This window comes from Malurus melanocephalus, unplaced genomic scaffold (assembly GCF_030028575.1).
Source record: "Malurus melanocephalus ecotype Western Australia unplaced genomic scaffold, MMel_1.1 scaffold_86, whole genome shotgun sequence".
Taxonomy (NCBI): Eukaryota; Metazoa; Chordata; class Aves; order Passeriformes; family Maluridae; genus Malurus; species Malurus melanocephalus.
The window spans coordinates 1624175-1646171 of record NW_026623318.1 but is presented as its reverse complement, the minus strand read 5'-3'; the positions used below and the strand labels follow the sequence as shown (position 1 = coordinate 1646171).

The 21997-nt window shown below is 56.8% G+C and overlaps 1 protein-coding gene across 3 annotated transcripts in view; it reads right to left on the bottom strand.

Annotated features, from left to right (window-relative positions):
- Positions 1 to 283: 283 nt before the first annotated feature.
- AGAP3 (ArfGAP with GTPase domain, ankyrin repeat and PH domain 3) overlaps positions 284 to 21997 on the bottom strand; it is a 110711-nt gene continuing 88997 nt past the window's right edge. For all 3 annotated transcript variants that reach the window (XM_057367906.1, XM_057367907.1, XM_057367905.1), the window contains exons 12-18: positions 19511 to 19684; positions 14945 to 15106; positions 4184 to 4338; positions 3639 to 3729; positions 3071 to 3293; positions 1774 to 2029; positions 284 to 1529 (exon numbers count right to left, since the gene is read on the bottom strand). In XM_057367906.1, the coding sequence (XP_057223889.1) occupies positions 1305 to 1529; positions 1774 to 2029; positions 3071 to 3293; positions 3639 to 3729; positions 4184 to 4338; positions 14945 to 15106; positions 19511 to 19684 (1286 nt within the window). In that variant the 3' untranslated portion in view covers positions 284 to 1304. The remainder of the gene's footprint in view (positions 1530 to 1773; positions 2030 to 3070; positions 3294 to 3638; positions 3730 to 4183; positions 4339 to 14944; positions 15107 to 19510; positions 19685 to 21997) is intronic.

Below are 21997 nucleotides of genomic sequence, written 5' to 3'. Positions count from 1 at the left end.
CCTCACTGCCCAGGACTGGCACATCTCCCCTCCACACCTCAGCACTCTGCCGTGTCCCAGGGGCCCGGTTTGGCACAGGACTGCTGTTATCAGAGCTCGAGCCGGAGGAGACGAGGCTGAACGTTTGTCAGTGTGGGCTGGAGAGTCACCAGACCCAGCTGCAAACCAGGGCTGCATCCGAGGCCCCAAAGGCAGCACACTTGAGACGCTGGCCTGGCAGGAGGTGGGTTGCTTTATTGGCCTTTATCTCCTTGGCTGCAGATAACACACACAGGGCAACTCATGGAAAAGAAACCGTATATACAGAGTGTCCATATAAATATTTCCAATGTACATTTTATACACAAGTGACACAGACATTCCATAGCAGTGTCCAAAGCCTTGGGGTTCCAGCATTCAGCTGCAGGCTTGGCCCCAATCCAAAGAGAGATGTTCCTCTCCTGTCCTTTTGCTCAGCTGGAGACCAGCCCCACCTGGGCAGCAGCGGGAGCCAGYGGGAGGTTCTGATGGAGACAACTGTGTATGGCTTGGAGCTTGAAGCTTTAACCTGGAAGGACAGTGACTCTACAGACAGACAGACACAGCTGGGGATCCCAAGGTGACCGTYCTCTTCTCCCTCCAGGTCACCAGGGAGGCTAGGGAGGCCTTTGTGCAGGAGCTGTGTTGGGGAGATGCCACCCTTGCTTCAGCACGTGGGGAGCGGTACCGGTACACGCATCTCTCCTGCACCGGCCAGAAGCAGAGGAGCACAGGGGTGCCGTGGAGAAATATGCATCTCCTGCTGATCCCCACCTCACCACTGCACTGGCGGGTGAGTGAAGCCAACATGGAGGAAGAGCAGGAGGATAGTGCCCAAACTGACCTGCCTGAGGGAGTGGGTGCAGCCATCAGCCTCCCTGGCACTGCTGTGCAGGGGGAGCTACACACCTGAATTGCCCCCAGGCCCTGCTTTTTCTACAGATGGGGGGGAGGAGGAGAGGCAGGAGAAACTGCCTCCCTGTCCATGTACCGGTCATGAGAATGGGGTGCATTGGAGCCACCCCAGTGATTATGCGGAAGCCCCTCCACTAGCTGACAGCACTGGATCTGCACAGCTGCGTGGCGAGAGGTGGCTGGAACCAGCGCAGAGGAGCAGGATGCTGGCTCCTGGCTGGCTCCCAGCCTCCTTTTGCCTGGAACAGGGGCTCGGAGGGGGCAAGCACCTCAGGGGGCCCGCCTGTGCTGCTCTCAGACCGACCCCTGCGGCCCTGGTCCCCGGCAGGGCTGGAGGGCAGCTGTGCAGCGACTGACGGGCCCGTGCAGGGCTAGACTGTGCCGGGACTGGTGCTGAGCTCAACCGGCACCACGGCGCAGGCGTTGTTGTTGGCATTGGCGTTGCGGCGGGGCAGGCTAGGGGTCAATGTGGCAGCGCTGTCGCTGGGGCAGCCGTGCTGCAGCAGGATGTCGATGCACTCCTGGCTGCCGGCTCGCCGGGCGTAGGCCAGCGGGGTCAGGCCCCGAGCGTCCCGGCTCTTCACATCCACTCCGTACTGCRCAGGAGAGAAGCAGCTGGTCAGCGGTACCTGGGTACCCTGTGCCCGCAGGCACGGCAGTGACAGTGAGCAGAGGGGCTCTGGGGTAGGCAGGGAGARGGAGCTGGGAGGGTCAGTGCCAGCGGGCACGTGGGGGAACCCACGGAAGCGGGATGGATAAAGTGCCCCAGGTGCAGGGAGGTGGGGAAACACCAGGACAGCACCAGAAGCGCCGTGGTGGAGGCTGCAGGGTCTGTCTTACCCAGATGAGCAGCTGCGTGAAGACTACRTTGGCCATCGCGCAGGAGAGATGCAGCGCCGTGCGTCCGTCTCCATCTCCGTAGGTCTCGTTCACTTCCTCCTTGGTGCCGTGGGCCAAGAGCATCACCACGAGGCGCAGGTCATCCTCCACCACRGCACGCAGCAGCTGCTGCCCCAGCGGGATGTCGGACTGGGGCAGTGGGGCCAGAAAGAGTTTCTGCTCATACTTAGCCCGGATCCAGCGCTCCTTCTCCTCCCTGCCAGACAGGACATTGTCACTGTCACAGTTGAGACAACCTGCCTGGGCTCCATGCACAAAAGGACATGAGTATCAGCACTGCCACGTGAACATAGTTGTGTGAGCAGTGAACAGTCACACCCACGTATGTTCTGCATAGCCACTGCTGTGTCCCTGTGCCCACAGCTGCCACTGGGGCTCTGTCCCCTTGCCCTGCACACCTGCTTGACTCAGTGCACCTCCTTGCAGCTCCCCATGGACAGTGTGTGCTTACACCCATGTCTGTACAGCAGYAGCACCTTGCACCCAGAACCCTCAYCTGTCTCTATGCATCTCCATGCTGGGGCCCTTAGAACCCCAATGCTGTGTGCCCATGCTGTGGCAGAGCAGGGACCAGCCCCGTCCYGTGCCTGTGTGCAGGCCGTGGCCAGCAGCAGGAAAAGGTTAGTGCTGCACACGCCGGCCCAGTGCCACAGGAGGCACCTTATCGCTGCCGCCGTCTCTCCCGGTGCAAACAAAGGCTGTGTCCGCGTCCGTCCCGCCGGGGCCGTGGGGCCGGCCGATCGATGTGTGCCGTCCCGCCGCTATCTGCTGCCATTCTATCCATCTGCATCTGGCGGGCGGCCATCAATGCCCCGCAGCGAGCATGCTCACAGCCGCCGCCCCCTGACCCGCGCTCCGCCGCTGATAAGCCGCAGAATGGGCTCTTGTTGGAATGAGTGACAGGAGAGTGGCTCCGATAGGGACAGACAAGGGCCTGAAAGGGACAGACCCTGGAGACCTGCACGACGCTGCCAAGCCATCTCTGTTAACCCCTTWAGCTCCGCAGCCGGCCTCAGCTCTTGCAGTCACTGCACAGCTGTGGCTGCCATGGAGCCCCACTGCCCTACCAGGATGGCAGGAGAGTGTGGCCGTGCCTTGCGAGCAGGCAGGGCTCCCAGCACTGGAGCATCTTGAGGAATCCTGCCTGCCTCAGTGGCTGCTCCCAAACCCCTGTAGTGTCCCAGCCCTCCTGGTGTGGCACCCAAGAAGCATCTCTGGGGTTCACCACCTCCCTTACCGACTGCTCTCAGGCGTGGGCTTGGGGTATCCCTCCACCATTCCCTCCCAGACAGCGTTTGCCAGTGCGTTGCCGATGGCCGTCATGACCATAAGAAGCTCGCTAGGCCAGTCATCCAGGTCCAGGGAGCGCACGCGGGACAGGTGGGTGCCCAGGTTGCGATGGATCCCGGAGCACTCGATGCACATGAGAGCACCCAGGTTCAGACTGGCCCAGTCCGGACCTGAAGGCAGCAGGATCAGGGGGGGARAGTTAATACCTGCCAAGACTCACCAGCCCGTCTCCTGTAATTCAGACTCCCATTTGCAGACACCAGCCCACCAGAACCCTTCCCAGTTCAGTGTCCCTGGGAGAGGTGGGCACAGAGAGACCAGGAGCCCTGCTTGACCAGTGAGGGATCACGGGCCGGTGCGGCAAGTGGGTCTGTACCCCAACCCCAAGAAGCAGGTCCATTGCAGGAGAGGACAGGACAGCCACATAGAGCAGGTCTCTCTGGGCTGAGAGAGGGGGTGGCCAGAGCACACCCCCCACCCTGGCTGAGCCCCCTACCCCGTGTAGCAGCTCTTACTCGGTGCATCGCAGTCCACGCAGAAGCTGTTCCCACGTGCGGTGCGGACGGCCTGCATGGCCTGCGCGTCGCCCTGGCTGCCCAGCCGAGCCTGGAAAGAACCCCACAAGACCACCTTYACTGCAGGCCAGCCACCCCACCACCACGCCCTGCACGCCTCCTAGCATGTCACACCACGCCCCATGAGGCTGTCCGGCACGGGGGCTCTGACAACAAGCTCTGAAGTRGCCAGGTGTGCACCAGAGGAGCAGGGGACGGTGGGCCTGAGTGGAAGAAAGGGCAGAGCTGTCCAGGGAGGGAATGAACAGCGCAGGATCCAGCCACATGGGATTCAGAGTAATCTGAGAGGCCAGAGCCAGGCTGGGAGGAGGTGACAGGAAACCTGGGGGGAACTGCACAGTCCCAGGGACAGGACTAAACTCTCTCTGAGAGCAGAGGGATCAAGAGGATTCCGTGTGGACAGACAGAAACCGTGTGGGACATGGAGGAATATGGCAAAGCAGATGCCAGAGAAGAGAGAACAGAAGTTAGCCACGGCCTCTTACCTTGTTTTTGCTGCTCTCACAGCCCTGCAGGCTGGCCAGGATCTGGCTCTCAATGGCCTGCACCCAGAGCTCCCGCTCCTCTGATGTTGAGGCTTCAAAGAGCCACGTCTGGCCCGTCAGTGACACGATAATGAACTCAAACGGCTCATCTGGTTCTGGAAGAGAAAGGTGTGCCATGACATGGGGCTGGGAGGAGGGGGTCTGCATGGGACACCATCCCCACAGGGCAGGCTCGCTGACAGCAGCAGAGCCCAGAAGACTGGGACAGGCAAGTACCTGGGCACAGAGCTTTGTGCCAATTCTCCCTCCCTCTGCCCCACACAGCTCCACTGGCTTGTGCCCACTCTCCCTGCCCTGTGTCCCACCCTCAGAGAAGGCTGCCAACCTCTGGAGCAGTGAAATTGGCTCCTCCACTGAGCCAGTGCCTGCAGACAGCCCCAGCCCCAGCGCTCAGTGCCCACCCATGAGTGCCTTTGGCACCCTGCACACAGTGATACGAGAAGGGCCTGTGCCCCGGGCTCAGAGGCACCTCTTYACCAACGCCAACATGTGCTCTGCCCTGCTAAGGCCTGCTAGCCTGGCTCGGCCTCACAGCCCCCCATGGGCACAGCTCATGGGGTGTCGTGTCAGCCTCACACCCAGCACCAGCATTTACCTTTTATTGCCAACTTCAGTAGTTAGTGCAGTAAATGACTTAACTAAGCGGGGCCTGAATGGAATGACTAATAAACGTTATGTCACAGCACACGCTTCAGCTCATAGCAAAATGATTTGTAATTACCTAATTAGCGTTATGCAAATAACACCCTCATCTCCATAATGTGCCTTCCCAGCTCTCTATTAAAAGCAGGGAGTCAACTGCTCAGCTCCAGAGACAGCACGGAGGCTGAGGGGCCTCCGGTCCACCTCAAGGCAGAGCYGCGCTGGCCTCAAACCTGGTAGGGTCTGTGCACGCTGGGGACTACGTGGGGAGGTGAGCAGGAGAGCCTGAAGGGGTCTGGGGGGAACCTCCTCTCCCTTCTCTGCAGCACAGAAGTCCCTCACTGTGGAGGGAAGCAGCAGAAAGTCAGGGACTGAGGAGCTGCCGCAGCCCCCACAGAATGGCTGCAGAGGCCCCTGCCCGAGTGCCACCAAGGGCACACCCACCCTCGGCTACTGCTGGGCCCATCTGAGCCAGGCTGCGTCCGCGAACATCCCCAGAACCTGGTGCAGCCTTGGGAAGTCTCCTTAGGAAAGCCAGATCCATTCGGCATGATGGGGGAGCACARCCCTTCCTCCCAGGCTTGTGGCCAGCACCTGCACTGACCAGTACCAGGCTTGGAGATCATCCTTGTGCACTGGAGCAGGAACACAAGGTTGGGTCTCCACACCATCAGAGCCTGGGGAGGATGGATGACTCCAGCATGAGGGCTTGTCCTGGCTTCCCCTCCCCAGACAGGAGGRAAGGCTCTTTCACTCATTTCTCCCTATATCAGCCTGAGACTCCTCCTCTAGGAAAGATGTCTACAGCTGCTTCTCTCTTGCTGGAATGAGAGACTGAGCCCTCAGGAGATGACAGACTGCAGGGAGGAGGCAGTTAGCCACACTGCTGGACTCTTCCCTCTCTGTGATGCATGCACGTAACTGGGATATCCCACTCATCCACGGGAGAGAACCCACAGATACCAAGTTCCAGCTCAAGAATGAAATTCTTAGACAATACACAGCTGGTAGCTGTGAATTGGTGAATACTGGGACAAGAAATAACCAGCCAACAGGCAGGCTAACAGGCATTGCCTCCTCGGCTTGCTGGCACCAGCCTCTGTGAGTTCTGCCTGACCCAGGCATGGGCACGGAGCCTCCAGACTGCAGGGGAGCCAGGACCAGCCCCCCACAGCCACAGGACCGGTGGCTGCCCAGAGCCAAGCGCTACCAGCCAGGAAGGAGTRAGCAGCAGCTCCATGGGGCAGAGGCTGCCCAGGTGCTGGTGGGAGCRTCTGCAGACAGCGCTCCTGGGGGACCCTGACACATTAAAATGGGTCCTGTTCTCCTCARATCTCATCCTTCCTTGGTCTGAGCCACCTGTGGCTGCTGCTACTGTGTTGCAGAGGCCAGGCCAGCTGCTTGGACCTGGKGAGCACTGGATGCACCTGAAGTCCTCCCTGCTGCCGAGCCACTTCTGCACAGCAGGAAGAGGACATCACGGTCCATGAGACACGCTGAAGGTTACTGCTGTGGGCTCACATGGCTCCACCCTCCTTGTTTCTGTCTCCTGTTTGCCCAGCACCTCCCCACCAAACAGGCAAGCAGGAATCCCTACACCTGTTTGCTTCCCAGGGAAGTAAATGCCTGCCCTGCGTGGGCTCTGGCGTGGGCTCACTGCTGCTCCTCGAGGCATCATGCTGGGCTGGGGGGTTCAGGACATTCCCAGGGGCAGGAAAGGAGGCTGCCTCCTTCCAGGAGAGAAATTTCTGGGGCTCCACCCCAACTCGGATGGGCTTTCCCACTGTCACAGCTGAGGGTCATCCCAGAGCTTCCGGGCTGCCCAGTCCCGGCCGTGGGATCAGTCCCAGCCCAACCAAAGCCCTGGCACCAGCTCCGTGAGACACAAGGCCTTCGTYCCCTTCCTTCTTTGTGCTTCCTGGATTCCAGCTTCACACCAAACAAAGGGCCTATTGCTCTCGGAGCCCAGGAAGAGCTAAAAAGTACCACAGCTTTCCTGCTGCACTAAAGGCAAACTCCCCACCTCACAGTGCAGGATGGCACTGTGGGGCTGGATCTCTTTGGAGGCCTCAGCATATCACGATTACAACAGGAAAGTGTGGCATTGCAGGATCACACCCCTGGATTCATGTGTGAGGATCARTAGAGCTGGGAAGGGACTTGGAGCAGCTTTGAACACTTGCAGACCCACCTTTTGGGATGGTCTGGGACCAGTTCCTGAGCTCAGCAGGACACCCATACAAGCTGGATCAGATTCGAGTCATTGTTTTAGGGAAAGTGCTGGGCATTCTCAGCTTCTTCTGGGGAGAGGTAMAGGTTTCCAATGTGGCAGGGCCATTTCTGGCTGGATGAAATGGTCACACCAAGCAGATGACATAAGCAGAAGCAGAAGAGCTGGTAGAAYTCCCTCCCTTGCCCCACACATGGGCACAGGCTCTTTCGCAGAGGCCAGAGAAGTACCAGAGCTTGCCAACTCCAACTTGACAGGGTTCAGACATCAGGGGAAGCCACTCCTACGGAGTGGGGAGGCCTTCCCAGCTGCCTCGGAGTGAGCGGCTATCCAGGGGCCAGAGAGCAAAGCCTGGCCCCCCAGCCCTGTGGCTGCCCCCAGTGTGCTGGTGGGAGCCCATTACACCAGCTCCATTAGAATTAGTGGGCAGTGGAAATGAATGCGCTGCCTCTCTCTCTCTTGATGATTTTTTGATGATGTTTTAAAGACTGAGCTCCGTGAAGAGTTGCTGAGCAGAGCTCGGTGTGAGCCGGCTCTGCTAATGGGTGTTAACCCCACRACCCCCCTTCCAACACTGCCCAGGAATGAGAGCTCTGAACAGGAGCAGAGTAAGGGAGGGCACGGTCAGGAAAGCAGGGCCACGTGRCACCCAGACCCCACTGGCAGCCAAGATGACTCTGGCAGGGGCTGCAGAGAGATGAGCAGCCCCAAGGCAGTCACYCTCCCTCTGCCAACATGCCAGCCCCCCTGCCAACACACCAGCCTTGSGGGTAAGCATCCTCAGGACAGCAGAGGAGCACCACCCAGCTGCCAAGAATGGGGGAATGGAGACATCCTGAGTGTCCGGTGGGGATCCAGACCAAACGGACAGGAGGAGAGTAAGGAAGAGCCCACCAAGATGCAAGGGAGCTTGCATCAAGGCAGCCCTGGGGCTGAGGCGCCCATTGGAATGGTGTGTCCCACTGACACCTGTGGGATGCCAGAGAGGAAGAGGAAGGGGAGCAGCAGTGACACAGAGTGTTGCCTTCACAGCTTGTACCAAGGCTCCTCTCTGTGCCCTGACTGGGGGGAAGCACAGCTCTGAGCAGAAGGGATACACTGGGGGGCTAAAAATGCTCAGCTTCAGCACAGGCCTGGGGCACGGCTTGGTCCTGCACTGCAAAGGGCTCTGACTACACCCCGCATTGGTGCCCAGCCCAAAGACCCTTCTGAAGGGACCCTGATGTGGAGTCACAGGGGCAGTACTTCCCATCTCCTTTCCCACAGACACCCTGCATCTCCATGGGGTGCGGCAGTCACCCCAGACAGCATTTTCCCCCAGAGAGCTGCAGTGGGACAGGCTGGCCCCATCTCTCACCCCTACCCGAGGTGCCCCCACACAGGTTGGGGCAGCACTCTCAGAGTACAAGCAGCAATATGGGGGGAGCATTCACCTGTCCCACAAGCACCAGGATACAAAGCAGCTACAGGAAAAAAGCTGCTACAGAGCAGCTCTCTGGTCCCCACCCAGTGTGGCAGACCTGTGCTCCCACCACTTGGACATGGTGCAGCGGTTCTCTTCCTACACAGGGCACTGGACAGAGCTCCCCCATGCCAGCCCAAAGGCCCAGGGCAGCACTTTCTTCCCTYACAGGCTGGGAAAGGAGAAGTTCAATACAGGGGATGGCAGGAGCATCTCCATGCCAGMACACCAGGCATAGAGAGCCCTCCACGCCAGACAGCTTTCCAGCTGGCTCCTTCCTGAGCAGATGGGTACAGGATAGCGGAGGACACCTTCCCTGCACCCCAGCAGGTCCAGCAAAGAGGATCAGGATTCCACTCAACATCAGCAAAACAGGAAGSAGAGCTGGCACCGAGACCCTCTCTTGAAGCAGAAATCTCCTCTGTCACCTCCGCTCTTCACCATCTCCCAGTCACATCCAGCCTCTCCCTCTGTGCTGTCCTTGCACTGCCATCCCTTGTCCCCCTTCTTGCTGGCATAGTAGAAGTGCCTGCAGAGGACACACAGGGAGGAGGTGGGGGGYGCCTCCAGCATGTGGACACACAGCAGGAACCAGGGGCAAGTCCTGTCAGATGTGCAGGGAGTCCCTGGCCCACAGCTCCGCTCTCTGGCTACCAAGCCGGTGAGGAGGGTCCTGGAGCAGGACAGCCAGCAGCCCCTGGCCTCGGGATGCTTGTTTGCAAGCTGCCACTGTACCACATCATTATGAGGTGTTTGGGATATCAACAAATTAGCAGGCGTCTGGGAAGAGAAGGATGCAGCACCATTCGTAAATGTCAGCTCGCTGCCTCCTCATTTTGCAGATCATTAAACCCAATATTCCCAACCTGTATTAGTGCGACGGGGACAGGCCCCTCCGCAGGGACAGCCGCCAGGAGCGCGCAGCAGGAACAGCGCCACAGAGACCCCCCAGCGCCTGCTGTCCCAGCGCCCCCAGATTCCAGAGTGCCCCAGGCTGAGCTGGCATGTCGCCACCAGGGACAGCATGGGGGCTGGGGGGTGGCAGCAGCAGAGGGCTCAAGCATGGATGGGTACACTGAGCTGTACAACAGCAGGCGTACGGTGGGGTCCCAAAAGTGTTGCACATGTAGGGAAGGATGGGGTGTCACAGGAGGAGCAGGTGCTCCCAAGGGACACCATAGGTACACAGGGATGTGGCGGCTGGACATGTAAAAGTCAGAGGGTGTAATTTCGGGGTACATGGTGGGGAGGATGCAATGTGGGGTGCAGTGTGTGCACAGCAGAGCAGGGCCTGGGAGGTGGCAAAAGGCCAAGGGGGTGTGTGCAGGCACCAGGATAGGGGGTCACAGGAGGGAGGGCACGATTCATGGTGTGAGCAGAAGCTCATGGCAGGGTCAGGGTGTGTGCACATAAGGGTGTCTCAGAGGTGCAACACAGAGCTGCATAAGGTCCGCCAGGAGCCACAGACTGAGAGGGTGGGAGCTGATGGAGATGGGGGACCAGCTGAACCACAGAGATGCCCAGCACAGGCTGCCTCCCTCCCGCCAGGATGGAGCAGGATGCTCCAGGGTTTGTAATGAGCCGGAGTGACTTGTTAGCACTGAATTAAGAGGCTTGGCGGAAGGAAGCGCGCGGGTGACACAAGCTGTGTGGGGCAGGCAGGAGCTGTGCGATAGCAGCTGGAATCCCCAGCAATCTGGTGAGCGCGGCTCAGCCTAGCACTCCTGGCTTGCCACGATCGGCCTCGACAGCCCCTGACAGTTGGCATTAATCACGCACATCGCCCCAACACAACTCTTTACTGGCCATCAATTTCCTGTGGGTTTTAAAACTAAAAAACAAAGACAAAACSGCGTCGTTTGGCCGCCACGGAGAAGCACATTAAGGGGCTGTCAGCTTCTCGCCATGCACCCTGCATCACTCTTTAAGCACATGAGAAGTTCATTATCCCCGGAGCTCTGGCAGCCATGGGGAGACTAGAGCAGGGAGCGTCGCAAAGGTGCTGCTGCCCTCAGCCACGTCTGRCGGCTCTTTGGCCCTCCCGGCAGCCTGGACAGGGGCTGAGGGTCCAGGCAACGAGGAGCGTGGCTGCAAGGGGGSACGTGAGCTGCTCCGTGGCAGGATGGGACACTCGTGGACACAGAGCTTTGCTGGGCTCTGATCAGAGCAGACTTTCCTGATTGTCCTTGCGGACTGACACTGCAACTCCACCATGGGGATGAGCGTCTACGTCCCCTGACAGCCTGACACGTTTGCCAGCTTGCGGGTGCTCCCTGACAGCCTGAGCTGCACTCCCCAGCTCGGTGACATCTCCGGCAGCCCAATCCCACGCCTGCCATAGTTTGCGGATGCTCCCTGGCAGCCTGACACTGCGCTCTCTTTAACATGAGCCCATGTAAAAAAGCAACAGCTCGTTTGATTTATGATACTTCAGAACAACTAAGATTCAATTGCTCCGCACGTCCCCGGCTCTGATTACCTCCTAAATGAGATAAACTGATGGCAATTTATCCCCAGACCTCACCAACTTTCCCTGGATGCTAACCTGAGCTGCTCGTGCCTAGCTCATGGGCGTGGGGCGGGTGCAGGCAGGTGCACACAGCCTGGGCACAGCCCAAACCTGCTCCCTCACATACCCCYAGGGCCGCTCCTGCCCGCAGGGATACTGTGACAGAGGCTGAACCCTGCCTGGCCTCATGCAGCTCCTGCATGGTAGGAGGTGTTTGTGCGCTCCCCACACCAGCACAGCCACACTGATGTGAGCTCATGGTAAGTATGGCTCCTTACTGGGCTGTCCCCATGCTCCTTCCAGGACAGTGAATCCTCCACAGAGGGATGAGCACCAGGAGGGGACAGCAGCTCAGCCTTAAGGGATGGCAGCTCTGCCACAGGGCCTGGCAGCCCTGCTCCTAGCACAAAGATTTCACACTTTCACCATGTTGACTATGCAAAAGCAAAAAAACTCAGATTACTCTACTCAGAAAAAAACTGCTGCAACTGTTCAAAAACAGCTAAAAAAATTCAAGGAGAATCAGTCCTACTTATGGACACCTACTTAAGTCCATGACATACATCATTGCATGCCCATGGTGTGCAGCAATGCTCAGACCAGGGTTCACAGCTGGAACTGACTGCTGAGATGGTACCTCAAGTGAGGCTCAGCACCTTCTTGCACTTGTTGCCAGTCTCCGCTTCTCATGCAGGACAGTGACCCATGGATGGCCTCCTGAACATCACTCTCAGAGTCACTCGCTCCTCTGCCTCTGCCTCTGCCTCTGCCTCTGCCTCTGCCTCTGCCTCTGCCTCTGCCCTGGTCTGCTGGTTCTGGTCATGAGCTGCTGCACTGTCCAGAGCTGCATCAGGTCTTAGAGCAGTCCCAGAGCTAGGAGCAGGAGAGAGACCAACCAAATCACCCACAAAGGTACCATTGGCAGGAGATGTGCAGCAGGCACGTGACAGGTAGAGGATCATCCGCATGAGAAGGAGTGTGTGATCCAGCTCCATAATTCACACTGAGCACAGGGATGCACAAACATCCTCTCCTGCCCAGGATGGCCCCCTCATGCCATAATGGGGCATACAGTTCATTGCTGCTGGAACTGGCTACAGCAGGACCAAGCTAGGAAGCTCAAAGTGCAGCAGTAGTGGCTGCTCCCATGGACTTGGAGCATGGTTCTGCTGGCATGGACTCTGCCCACAGCAACAGGTCCTGCTGATGCAGGGCAAGCTGGATACACAACAGAATTGACCCAGCCTCTAGAACTTCAATTTTGCAATTGGATCAATTTTCTAACATAGTAGACTACTTAAAAAAATAAAAGCRAAGTCAGTTTGTCAATACCTGAACCAAATGCCAGAAACGCAGCACGAAGCAGCCCATGGCACCACCATGCCACCATGCTGTTTCCATCACCTCTGCCTGACCACAGCACTGAGCTGGCRGGTGTTGCACCATTCACTCACTGGAAAGGGACACAGGGGCTTGGAAAGGCTGGATTCACACTGGAGATGCGGCAGATGGGCTGCTTGTGTCACTGCAGGTCACAGATGCCCCAGCTGCTGTGCCATGCTCTCCTCACCCCTCACATGGTGCTCACATTGCTCCTTCCCACTGCCACGTCGGAGCAGCTCAGCCACCTSCTGCCATGCCCTCTGGCACCAGCAGCACTGTGGATCACAGAAGGGGATTGCTCCTGCTCCCACTACTGATGCCAGAGGCTCTGGCAGCAGGGGGAACCACGGTGTGCAAGATCTGTACAGTGACAGATGAAGTTTGGTAACTGACACTTTGTTGGCAAATAAAGTTCTGTGTTGATAAATGCCAAGGAACGCACATTGTGGGAAAAAGTTCCATTTGCTCCAACACCTGATAGGGCTTTAAATTAACCGTATCAACCTGAGACAGTGCCTGGGTACCACTTCAGGTAAGAGAGACCTCTGCCCAGCTCACCACCATGGCTGAGGACCAATGCAGGAAACAAAAATACTCTGATGCCCTCATGCTTGCCACATGCCTCCACACCCATCACTCCACCTTCCTGGGATGCTGCAAACCAGGAAGGACAGGAAGAGCATGTTTCTGAAAAAATATCCCTATGAAATGATGRAAAAACTGGGATTACTCAAAGACTCCTGTCCTGGGCACACAAGGGGGAGGATGATGGTCCTCCAGTCCATGCATCTGGGAGCAGAGAGCTGAAAATTGTGCCAAACACACGTGTTGTTGAAAATGAACTAATCGAATTTTAAGACTTTGAGCAGTGGTTAGTCCATATTACTGCTTCATAAAAGTGTTCCCACATTCAATTACCTTTTCCACTACGAAATTGCATTACATTCTCTGTAACATGAGGTCCCAGCATCTGCAACTCTCACACTYGGTCAGCTGCACTGAGCAGCCGCAGGACCACACTTTCTCCACAAGCACTGACACATCAGTCCTGTGCTTCTCAGTCTTCACTGTGGTCAGTTTAGAGCCCTCATGTCCACATCATGAATTCAATCATCACATCGAGGTCAGCTTCAGGACCTTCTTTACAGCTCTTTCTTAGAATTTTATTTACAGGATAGGACACAATACTTCAGCACATGCTTTCCCAGTCTCACGTGTAGTGGTGCAAAATCATTCCATCCTTCACTACCCCACTACTGATACAATGAACAAGCTTCTCTGTTTGCCAAGCACTGGGCTGAGAACTGCAAACCAATTTGGGAAGGGCAACAATGGGTCTGAGGAGGCAACATTCACACAGAGCTARGAACTAAGTGCAACTACAGGCAATGCTTCTTGCTATCCATGAGACAGCTGGTGTGATTAACAGACTCAGACGATGCTCAAGGTTCCTCAGTCAACCACTGCAGAGGGGAAAGCTCTCTTAGGCTTGGTGCATTTCAGATGCAGACAACTACAATAGCAAAAAAGGAACAACAGAGCTGCCCAACGCTGCACATCATCAATGCAATGATTCCAACAAGAACTTGAGAAGAGCTGTTCTGCCATGGGACACCTGCACTGCTGGACTGCAGGCAGAAACATGATTTGGAGCAAGGTGCCAGAACAGCTGTAGCATCTTCAGGTAGAGACTAATTTTTTCTGGGGTTTTTTTGCAGYAACTGTTAGCTTCAAACTCTGGTACTGAACCCTCCTCCCCTCTGAATTACATCTTTACTTTGGTTCACTACAAAACGTTATTGAGTGCTATGGGACAGGGTGAYCAAGAATAAAATCTCACTTTTTCCAGTGGCTAACCACAGATGCAGGTTTGGAGAACATGGCTACCAGGYTCATCTCTACCAGGATAAATCTGGTGTCTTTTCCCAGCAGAATGCTTTTCCATGCCTTGAGGCCTCCCTGTCAAACTCTGGGTCCCTCTCAGCAGCCACAGACACCAGAATTTCTCAATACAAAAAACATCAGTACTCTCAGCATTGGGAAAGCAATGCACATGCCTTCAGCTGCTTCCCTGAAGTAGACAACCTTTTCCAAAAGACCCTCGGCTTGAGGCAGGTGCCCAGCACAGGTCTTAAATTATGGAAGTTTGGCCAATTTACAAGTCAACAGAAATAGGTCCTTGTGGTGGAAAGTGGTCTGTTACTACAGTTAGTAATTTTAATTACCACAGACTGTGCAGGCAAAGTCATGACAGCAGCCCTGCACTGCATGTGAGAATTGGAGGGAAGGGCAGATCAGAGAGAYTGGTTGCTCCTTCCTACCTCAACACAAGCTGCTCAGACAAGGAGTGCTCTGAGCCCCAGGTCACCATTGAGCCCCACATGAGAAGCCCCAGGTGCCCACTGAGCACCGCAGGACCCTTGGGTGTCCAGCACTCTGAGCCAGCAGCGCTGCCCCCCAGCAGATCCTTCCTACCTTCTGCTGCCGTGCTGGGGCCATCAAGCCGAGTTGTCCCTGTGCTCTTTTTCCTGCGATGCTTTTTCCTGTTGGCGTGTGGTGACGGAGGCGGCTCCAGCTTCGGGCTGGCGGCACTGGAAATGTTTGGGCTGGAGCTGAGCGAGTCGGCAGTACCGTTAGCTGGGGACAAAGATAAGGCAAGTCATCTACAGGAGAACAGTGAGAGTCTCCTCTTTCCACAGACATCCAAGTGTTGTGGAGCCAGCCCCAGTACTTGCCTGGCTTGACCCGCACGACCCCATGAGACAAGGCAGGACCTGCTCAGCTCCATGGCACAGAGCCACTGCAACACCCACTTCAGCTCAGGGCTGGCAGCTCCTCGGGCAGTCAACCTGGACCTGCTCTGCACCGGGATCCATGCAGAATGATCACACAGGAGCAGCACCAGCATCKATAGAGCCAGGACAGGCGGAGCAGCACCTCTGGAGCAGCCTCATATTCCACCTCCGGGCGCATGTTCCTTGGGGAAGCAGTTCCCTCACAGGGCTGCACAAGCATTTAGGAAAGGTACAGGCCCAGAAGGTGATCTTGGCCTCCCTGGGGCAAATCCAGGTCCCAGGATCTGCAGAAGCACTGCCCTCCCAGCACTGCTCTGCCAGACGAGGTGACTGGGGTTGCCACACTCAGGAGCATGATGGGCTCAATAGGCTTCCGATACGGAGCTGAAGAAGCTGCATCCCCAGCAGCAACGCACCAAATTTATCCTCAATCATACTGTTCCTTACAATTAATAGCAGAATTAGAAACAATCAGGGAGCTGCCTAATTACTGTCAATTAGAGTGCGCTAATCAAGCTCCGATCACACACACACACGCTGCCGCTGCACTCACCATTAAATGTCAAATTTCATTAGAGACCAGCAACAAAATCAAAAGCCTGACATTCAATTTCAGCAGCACACACAGTGCAGGCTTCCAATCAGCATAAAAATGCAGACTCCGGGGAAGGCAACGAGGCGCAGGAGCCCTCGCTGCACTGTTAACCCTCTCCTAAATCCACTCCTGCCTCTCCAGCGTCCACCCACCCCCAGGGCATGGATGGCAGCTCCATGTCCAGGACCTCTGCCCCAGGCAGCTTGCCATCCTCTCTGCCACAGTCCAGCATCTTCCATCAAGTCCCCACCTCCCATTTCCACATTCTGTGGCACCTGGAATTAAGAAAGGAATCACAGCATGGCACAAGGGCAGCAGCAGTGGGACGGCAGGGATCTGCCAAGCCTTTCTCCCACTCCAGCCCGTCCTCTGCTCTCCTGGTTCACCCTGGTTCAGTCAGACTGGCCCCCTGGGGCTTGGTCTRTCTTGGCAAACACCAGCAGTGGAGTGGAGAGGGACACAGAGGGGCACAGGCCAGGAACTGCCCCAGGCAGAGATTGTGTTGCAGCTGGTGTCTCCTTCACACAGCTGGGAGAGGTTTCAGCATTGGAACTGYCCCAGCTCTGGTTTCTCCAGCACTGACACACACTAGTAGGGTGTTTCTGCTSCTATTTATCCGTGGGGAAATAGCTCACCCGTGACAATTGAGATAAGCCAAATAAAATCAGACCAGTTTTATAAACATAAATTACTGATCCTGCTACAGGATTGTGCTTAGAGCAGGTGTGATGCACCTTCAGCTCTGAGCCATAGGACACAGGGGACCTGAACTTTTTTATTGGTGGCTGCACATGATGCCTCCATCCTCCTTCTGCTGCCCACCTGCTCACCACCTTGCCCCACTCCAGGCTCAGCGAGAGTGGTTGTGTGCTTCCACACTCCCAGCAGCACTCCCATGGCCTGCCATGAGCCCGGCAACCCCYGAGGGATCATCACTCACATCCCTGCTCTTACTGCCCAGACAACACCAGAGCTGGGGACTTCCAGGGCCTCCAAGGGGACAGGATGGCAATGGGGTGGGGGCAGCTAGCACATGGAACACACTCCCTCTGCAAGATCAGGCATTGCTCACTCTCTCCTTCCCCAGTAGGACAATTGAGCCCCTCTGACTCACCCGACTTCCAGAGCCCCATCTCACCAAGGGAACCCTCCACAGGCACACCTGGGACCTCCTGGGCCCCTCTCCAAAGCAGCCAGCTTTAGGAGTGGCCCTGGGACCCCAAAGGTGGGTAGCAGAGTTCCTGCATAAGGAACAGATACAGAATGTGCTGGAGCACATCACCTTATGGCCCCATCCCATCGCTCTTCCATGTGCTCTCCAGGGCACAACCAGRGCAGACAGCCTGTCCACAGGAGTGGGATGGCAGCCTAGAGCCCTGGCATGTGCCCATAATCAGCACTGAGCAGGGGAATATTCCTTGTCTGCCCTGCCATGCAGAACAGGAAGCACAGAAGAGAGCCTGGACTCTGGCAGAGCTGKGGTTTGGCTGTGGAGCAGGACCCTTGATGAAGGGTGGTTGTGCTGCTCAGCTCAGCACACCCTGGCATGTGGGAYGCGCTGCCCACCCACCAAATGCCCCCTCCCTCGTGACACTGAGAATCCGCTTCTGTCAGCTGCAACTATGGGGGACACAGAGCAGGGATGCAGGCCCAGGACCTGCCTGGGACCCGCAGGCCAGTGGCCCACAGTGTGCTGCAGGCCCTCCAGCACAGCTGGCCCTGTGATGAGTCTGTGSAGCACTAACACAGGACTTGGGGTCCAGCACAGTGCAGTGGGACCTGAGAGTTGATGAACAGCCACCAGTGCTCAGGACACACAGTGAGCACTGAGSTGACATCTCACCCCTCCATGTCACTGGGAGAAGCAGCAGCAGAGAGTCACAGAATGGTCTGGGTTGGAAAGTACCAAAGGCCATCCAGTTCCACACCCTGCCTTGAGGTGAACTTCCACTATCCCAGGTTGTTCCAAGCCCCATGCTACCAGGCATGGAACACTTCCAGGGATGGAGCAACCACAGATGCTCTGGACAACCTGTGCCTAACCACCCTTTCAGAAAAAAACCTCTTCCTTGTATCTCGTCTAAACCCACTCACTTTAATTTTAAAAACATTATTCCTTTTCCTGCTACAACAGACCGTGTAGATCAGTTTCCATTTGACAGTCTTCAGTTACTGTGCATAGAGGGGGCAGATTGATCCAGGTGCTGCGAGCACAGATGCTCCACAGCTTTTCCATGGACAGGAGCAGAACAACAGAGGGCAGAGAGATGGGGAGCATGGGCTGGCTTGCTCTCCTGTGACACCCAGGCAATGCACAGCATGGCCTCACCAGCCCCCAGCCCTGCAATGGGACTGCTGGGAGGAAGGAAGAGACCTCCCACGACAGCTCCTGGGGCAGAAGTGCACTGGGACAGGGAGCTGCTCTCCAGAGGCGCCACAACACCAATCTGTGCCAAGGTACCACACGTGCCCCGCAAGGTACCGCATGCGCAGCACTGCGTGAGGGATCAGACCTGCTGCTGTGCACACSGGGACACCGAGGCTCCGGCTGCCTGAGCTCATGGCTCCCACGGGCCAGGCAAGGTGCTGTCTGCGGTGGGGACGCTCTCCCAGCACAGGGACAAGCGGACACACCCGTGTCCAGTCCCCACTTGCAATGCGCTTCCTCCAGCGCGGGCTGCCGCACGGCCCCCGTGTCCAAGGCGAGGGGGCTGTGGCGCATCCCCGCTCAGCGCTGCGCCCTTCCGCTCCCCTCGCCCGCACTGCCCCATCAGCAGTAACAGTCTGATTAATTCGCTTCCAGCAGGGAGCTGATGGGGCCAATGATGGAGCCGCTGCATCAGGCGCGCTGAAATTGATAGTTTTTCACAGTTACAAATGAGGAGCCTCCTCAGCTGCAAATGGCGCCCGCACAGTCGGACTCCGGTAATGATCATAAAGAGGCTCCTTTAAACTGCGAAAGCCCCTGGGAGCGGGCGGGGGGGCGGCTGCCGCGCTAATGAGAACTACAAGGGGCGAGCAGGCATGGAAATGGCTCCTCCACTCTTGATGTGCATTTAACTGCTTTTTTAGTGCGGCGGCAGAGCCAGGAACGAAGGAGTGATGAATGCAGCACAAAAGCATTTATTTTCCAATTCGGCAAAGTGGCTACGTTGGGAAATGTATGAATTATTTTAATTCACTCAACTGTCCTGAAACATCACAGAGAGCGAGTGAGCGTGGGGGGAGGGGGCGGGCCGTGCTCACTGTGTGCTCCAGAGACAAGAATCACTCCTGTTCCTTCTACTGCCCCGAAATCTGGGAGATGGGGGTGCCAGCAAGGTGCAGTGATGGGGTAAAGGAGTTGTACCCCGGCATGGTGAGCTGAGAGCAAGGTCAGAGCAGAGAGCTTGGAGCCATCCTGCTGCAGAGCAGCATCCCTTGGCTGGAACTTCTCCATGCTGGGCAGGACAGCTTTTCCCCTGGTTGGGACACTGCCAGCCTACCCTCACTAAGGACAACAGCCCCAAYGAGGCCCAGAGGCTGTGTCTGACACTCATGAGCGAACTCTGGGCTCACAACCACAGGGCAGAGCTCAGAACTGCCCTACTGCCAAAATGAGCCCCGCTACCTGCTGCGGCTGAGGGAAGAAGGGCCAGAAGGGCTACTCACAGGGGTTGGGGCAGCTGCCAGGGATAGCCACGGCCTCGTTCCACTGGTCTGCACTGGAGACAGAGTAGGAGCGCTGGTGCATGCCGTCCGGCTTGGAGCTGAAGCCCACKAGGTTGATGCCACTGATGGAGCGCTCGGAGTGCAGGGAGGTGCTGCTGGTTGAGTGGGGAGCACCTGCAAGAGAGACAAACTGAGCACAGGCCAACTGCTGCCTTGAAGCACGCTGGGAGAAGGCAAAGCTGTTCCGTACCTGATGCCACATTTCCTGGGTGGCTTCTCGTGAGGACAAGCTGTCTCTGGCTCTCCTCTCCCAAGGGGTGCTGGCGTATCACCCCAAAGGATAACAGAAGAGCACAGCACAGCTCACTTCCCAGAGGGACCCCCATCTTAGTGGGTTTCAGTGCAGCASCCCGGGAGGCATGCTGGGGATTCTTGCATAAACCTTCCCCACAGCAGGAGTTCACGGTCACGATTTTCATTACAGCCTCTGGCACCTCTGGCACCCAAACCCAAACCACAACTAGCATGTCCACGTTCATCTTTCAACTTCACTTTCTTGCGTGTCCCTGGCAGGAAACCCAGCCACACTGGGGTCACTGGGAGAGAGAGTGAAATCAGATGGAAGGTGTCAGAGGRACAAGCAGGAACAAGGTGGGGATGGCAAGTGAAGTTCCTTTTCCCACTAGCTCAAAACCACTGCAGCTGAGCCCAGGAACCTGAAATCCCAAGARACAAGCGTTTTTGGGACTAGAGGCTGTCAGAGAGGACAAGATCACTCAGTGATGCAAAATGGGTCAAATGTCTCTGGATTACAAAATGTCCAGAATAGCAAACAAAATGGTTCTGAACAGGGAACACACACCCTCCTGTTCAGTCCGCAGACAAGCTGCCACAGAGGAGGACACTGRCCCGAGGGATTCCACTGCACCTGCCCACCACCAGCCCTCTCTCATGCTCCCCTCAGGCCATTCAGCTCCAGCCACTGCAGAGTAAGTGCTCTGGGAGCGAAGGGGTGAGCAAAAGGGCCCCTTCCCTACTCCAAAGCTACATCTCCTCCTTCCATGCCYGGAGGCGCAGACACTGAGCTGGGACTCTCACTGCAGCCCACCTGGCCATGGCCCAGGGCAGGACCACAGAAGAAGCTCCAGTCATCACACACATACAGCTCCAGCCCTGCTGAACAGACACCTCTGCAGCCATGACAAAGCTAGGCTGCGAGGAACTGAGCCATTGCTCCGATGGGACTGATACAAGTGGGAGCCTTCCACAGAAGCAAATGGACACCTGCAGAAGCAGGCCTCCAGCGGGAGCTGCTACAGCCAGGACAGCTCACCTCTGTCTCCTGTGTAAAACCAGTTTCACTTGGCTCTCACAGCTCTCTGCATGACTGAAGTGGAAGTGAGCTCTGGCAACATCCTGTCCAGTCCTGGTTCAAGCAGGGCCCCCAGAGGCAGTGGCCCTAGACTGCTTCTGATGGGTTTGGAGTATCTCTAAGGAGGGAGATGGCACAACCTCCCTGGGCAACCTATCCCAGTGCTGGGCCACCCTCTACAAAGAGCTGAGTCCCACAAAATTCTATGTGAAGCCTTAGAGTTCCTACATAAATGTATGTTTCTGTCCCTGCTGTTTCTATCAAAACCCAAGGGATSCTATTCAGATGTGACCAAGCATAAACATGGCTACAACATACCTGATAGGACAGCTCAAGAGCCCAAATACCCACTCCAAAGGCAAGTGCTGAATGGARAGGCGACGTGGCCACCAGCCCTGCACCAGGCATACCTACCACCCACTATCACCATCATCACCATCATCATCACCACCACCACTCCTTCATCACCAGCATGGCAGGTACCTCCCACCCTCCTCTTCCCTGTACTCACCCTGGACCAAAAATCCCCTTTCCCCAYAGTGTTGTGCAGTGATCACCTGCGAGCCTCACTTACAGAGCTTGCCTGCCAGCAGTGCCAATGGAGGGCTTGCTGAGACACGGGACCTTGCACCCTGAGCTGCCAGGACCCTGCACCCCAAACTGCAACGACCCTGGTGCCCTGCTCCCCGTGCTCCCAGGGCCCTGACCCCAAATTGCCAGGACCTTACAGAGCCCCCAACATCGCTTGCCTCCAGCCTGGCTGCTGCATGTTCCCCCTCCCTCCCCTTGTTCAGCGCCACAGAAACACGTGTAAAACCATGACACTGACTTTGCCTCTAATTAGCCCTTAATTTACAAGACACACTCGGAAGGGTAATTAGCTGGCGCTCCGCTCCTGACTGCTGCATCCATCTCATCTCTGCCTCCTCATGGGAGGGAGCCTGCTGCTGCTGAATTAGGGACAACGCTGCTCTCCCAGGACTGGGATGAGCCTGGTCCTGGGAACGGTGCTGCTGGGATGTAATGGAACAGCATGGGATGGAACGGAATGGGACGGGATGGGATGGGATGGGATGGGATGGGATGGGATGGGATGGGATGGGATGGGATGGGAT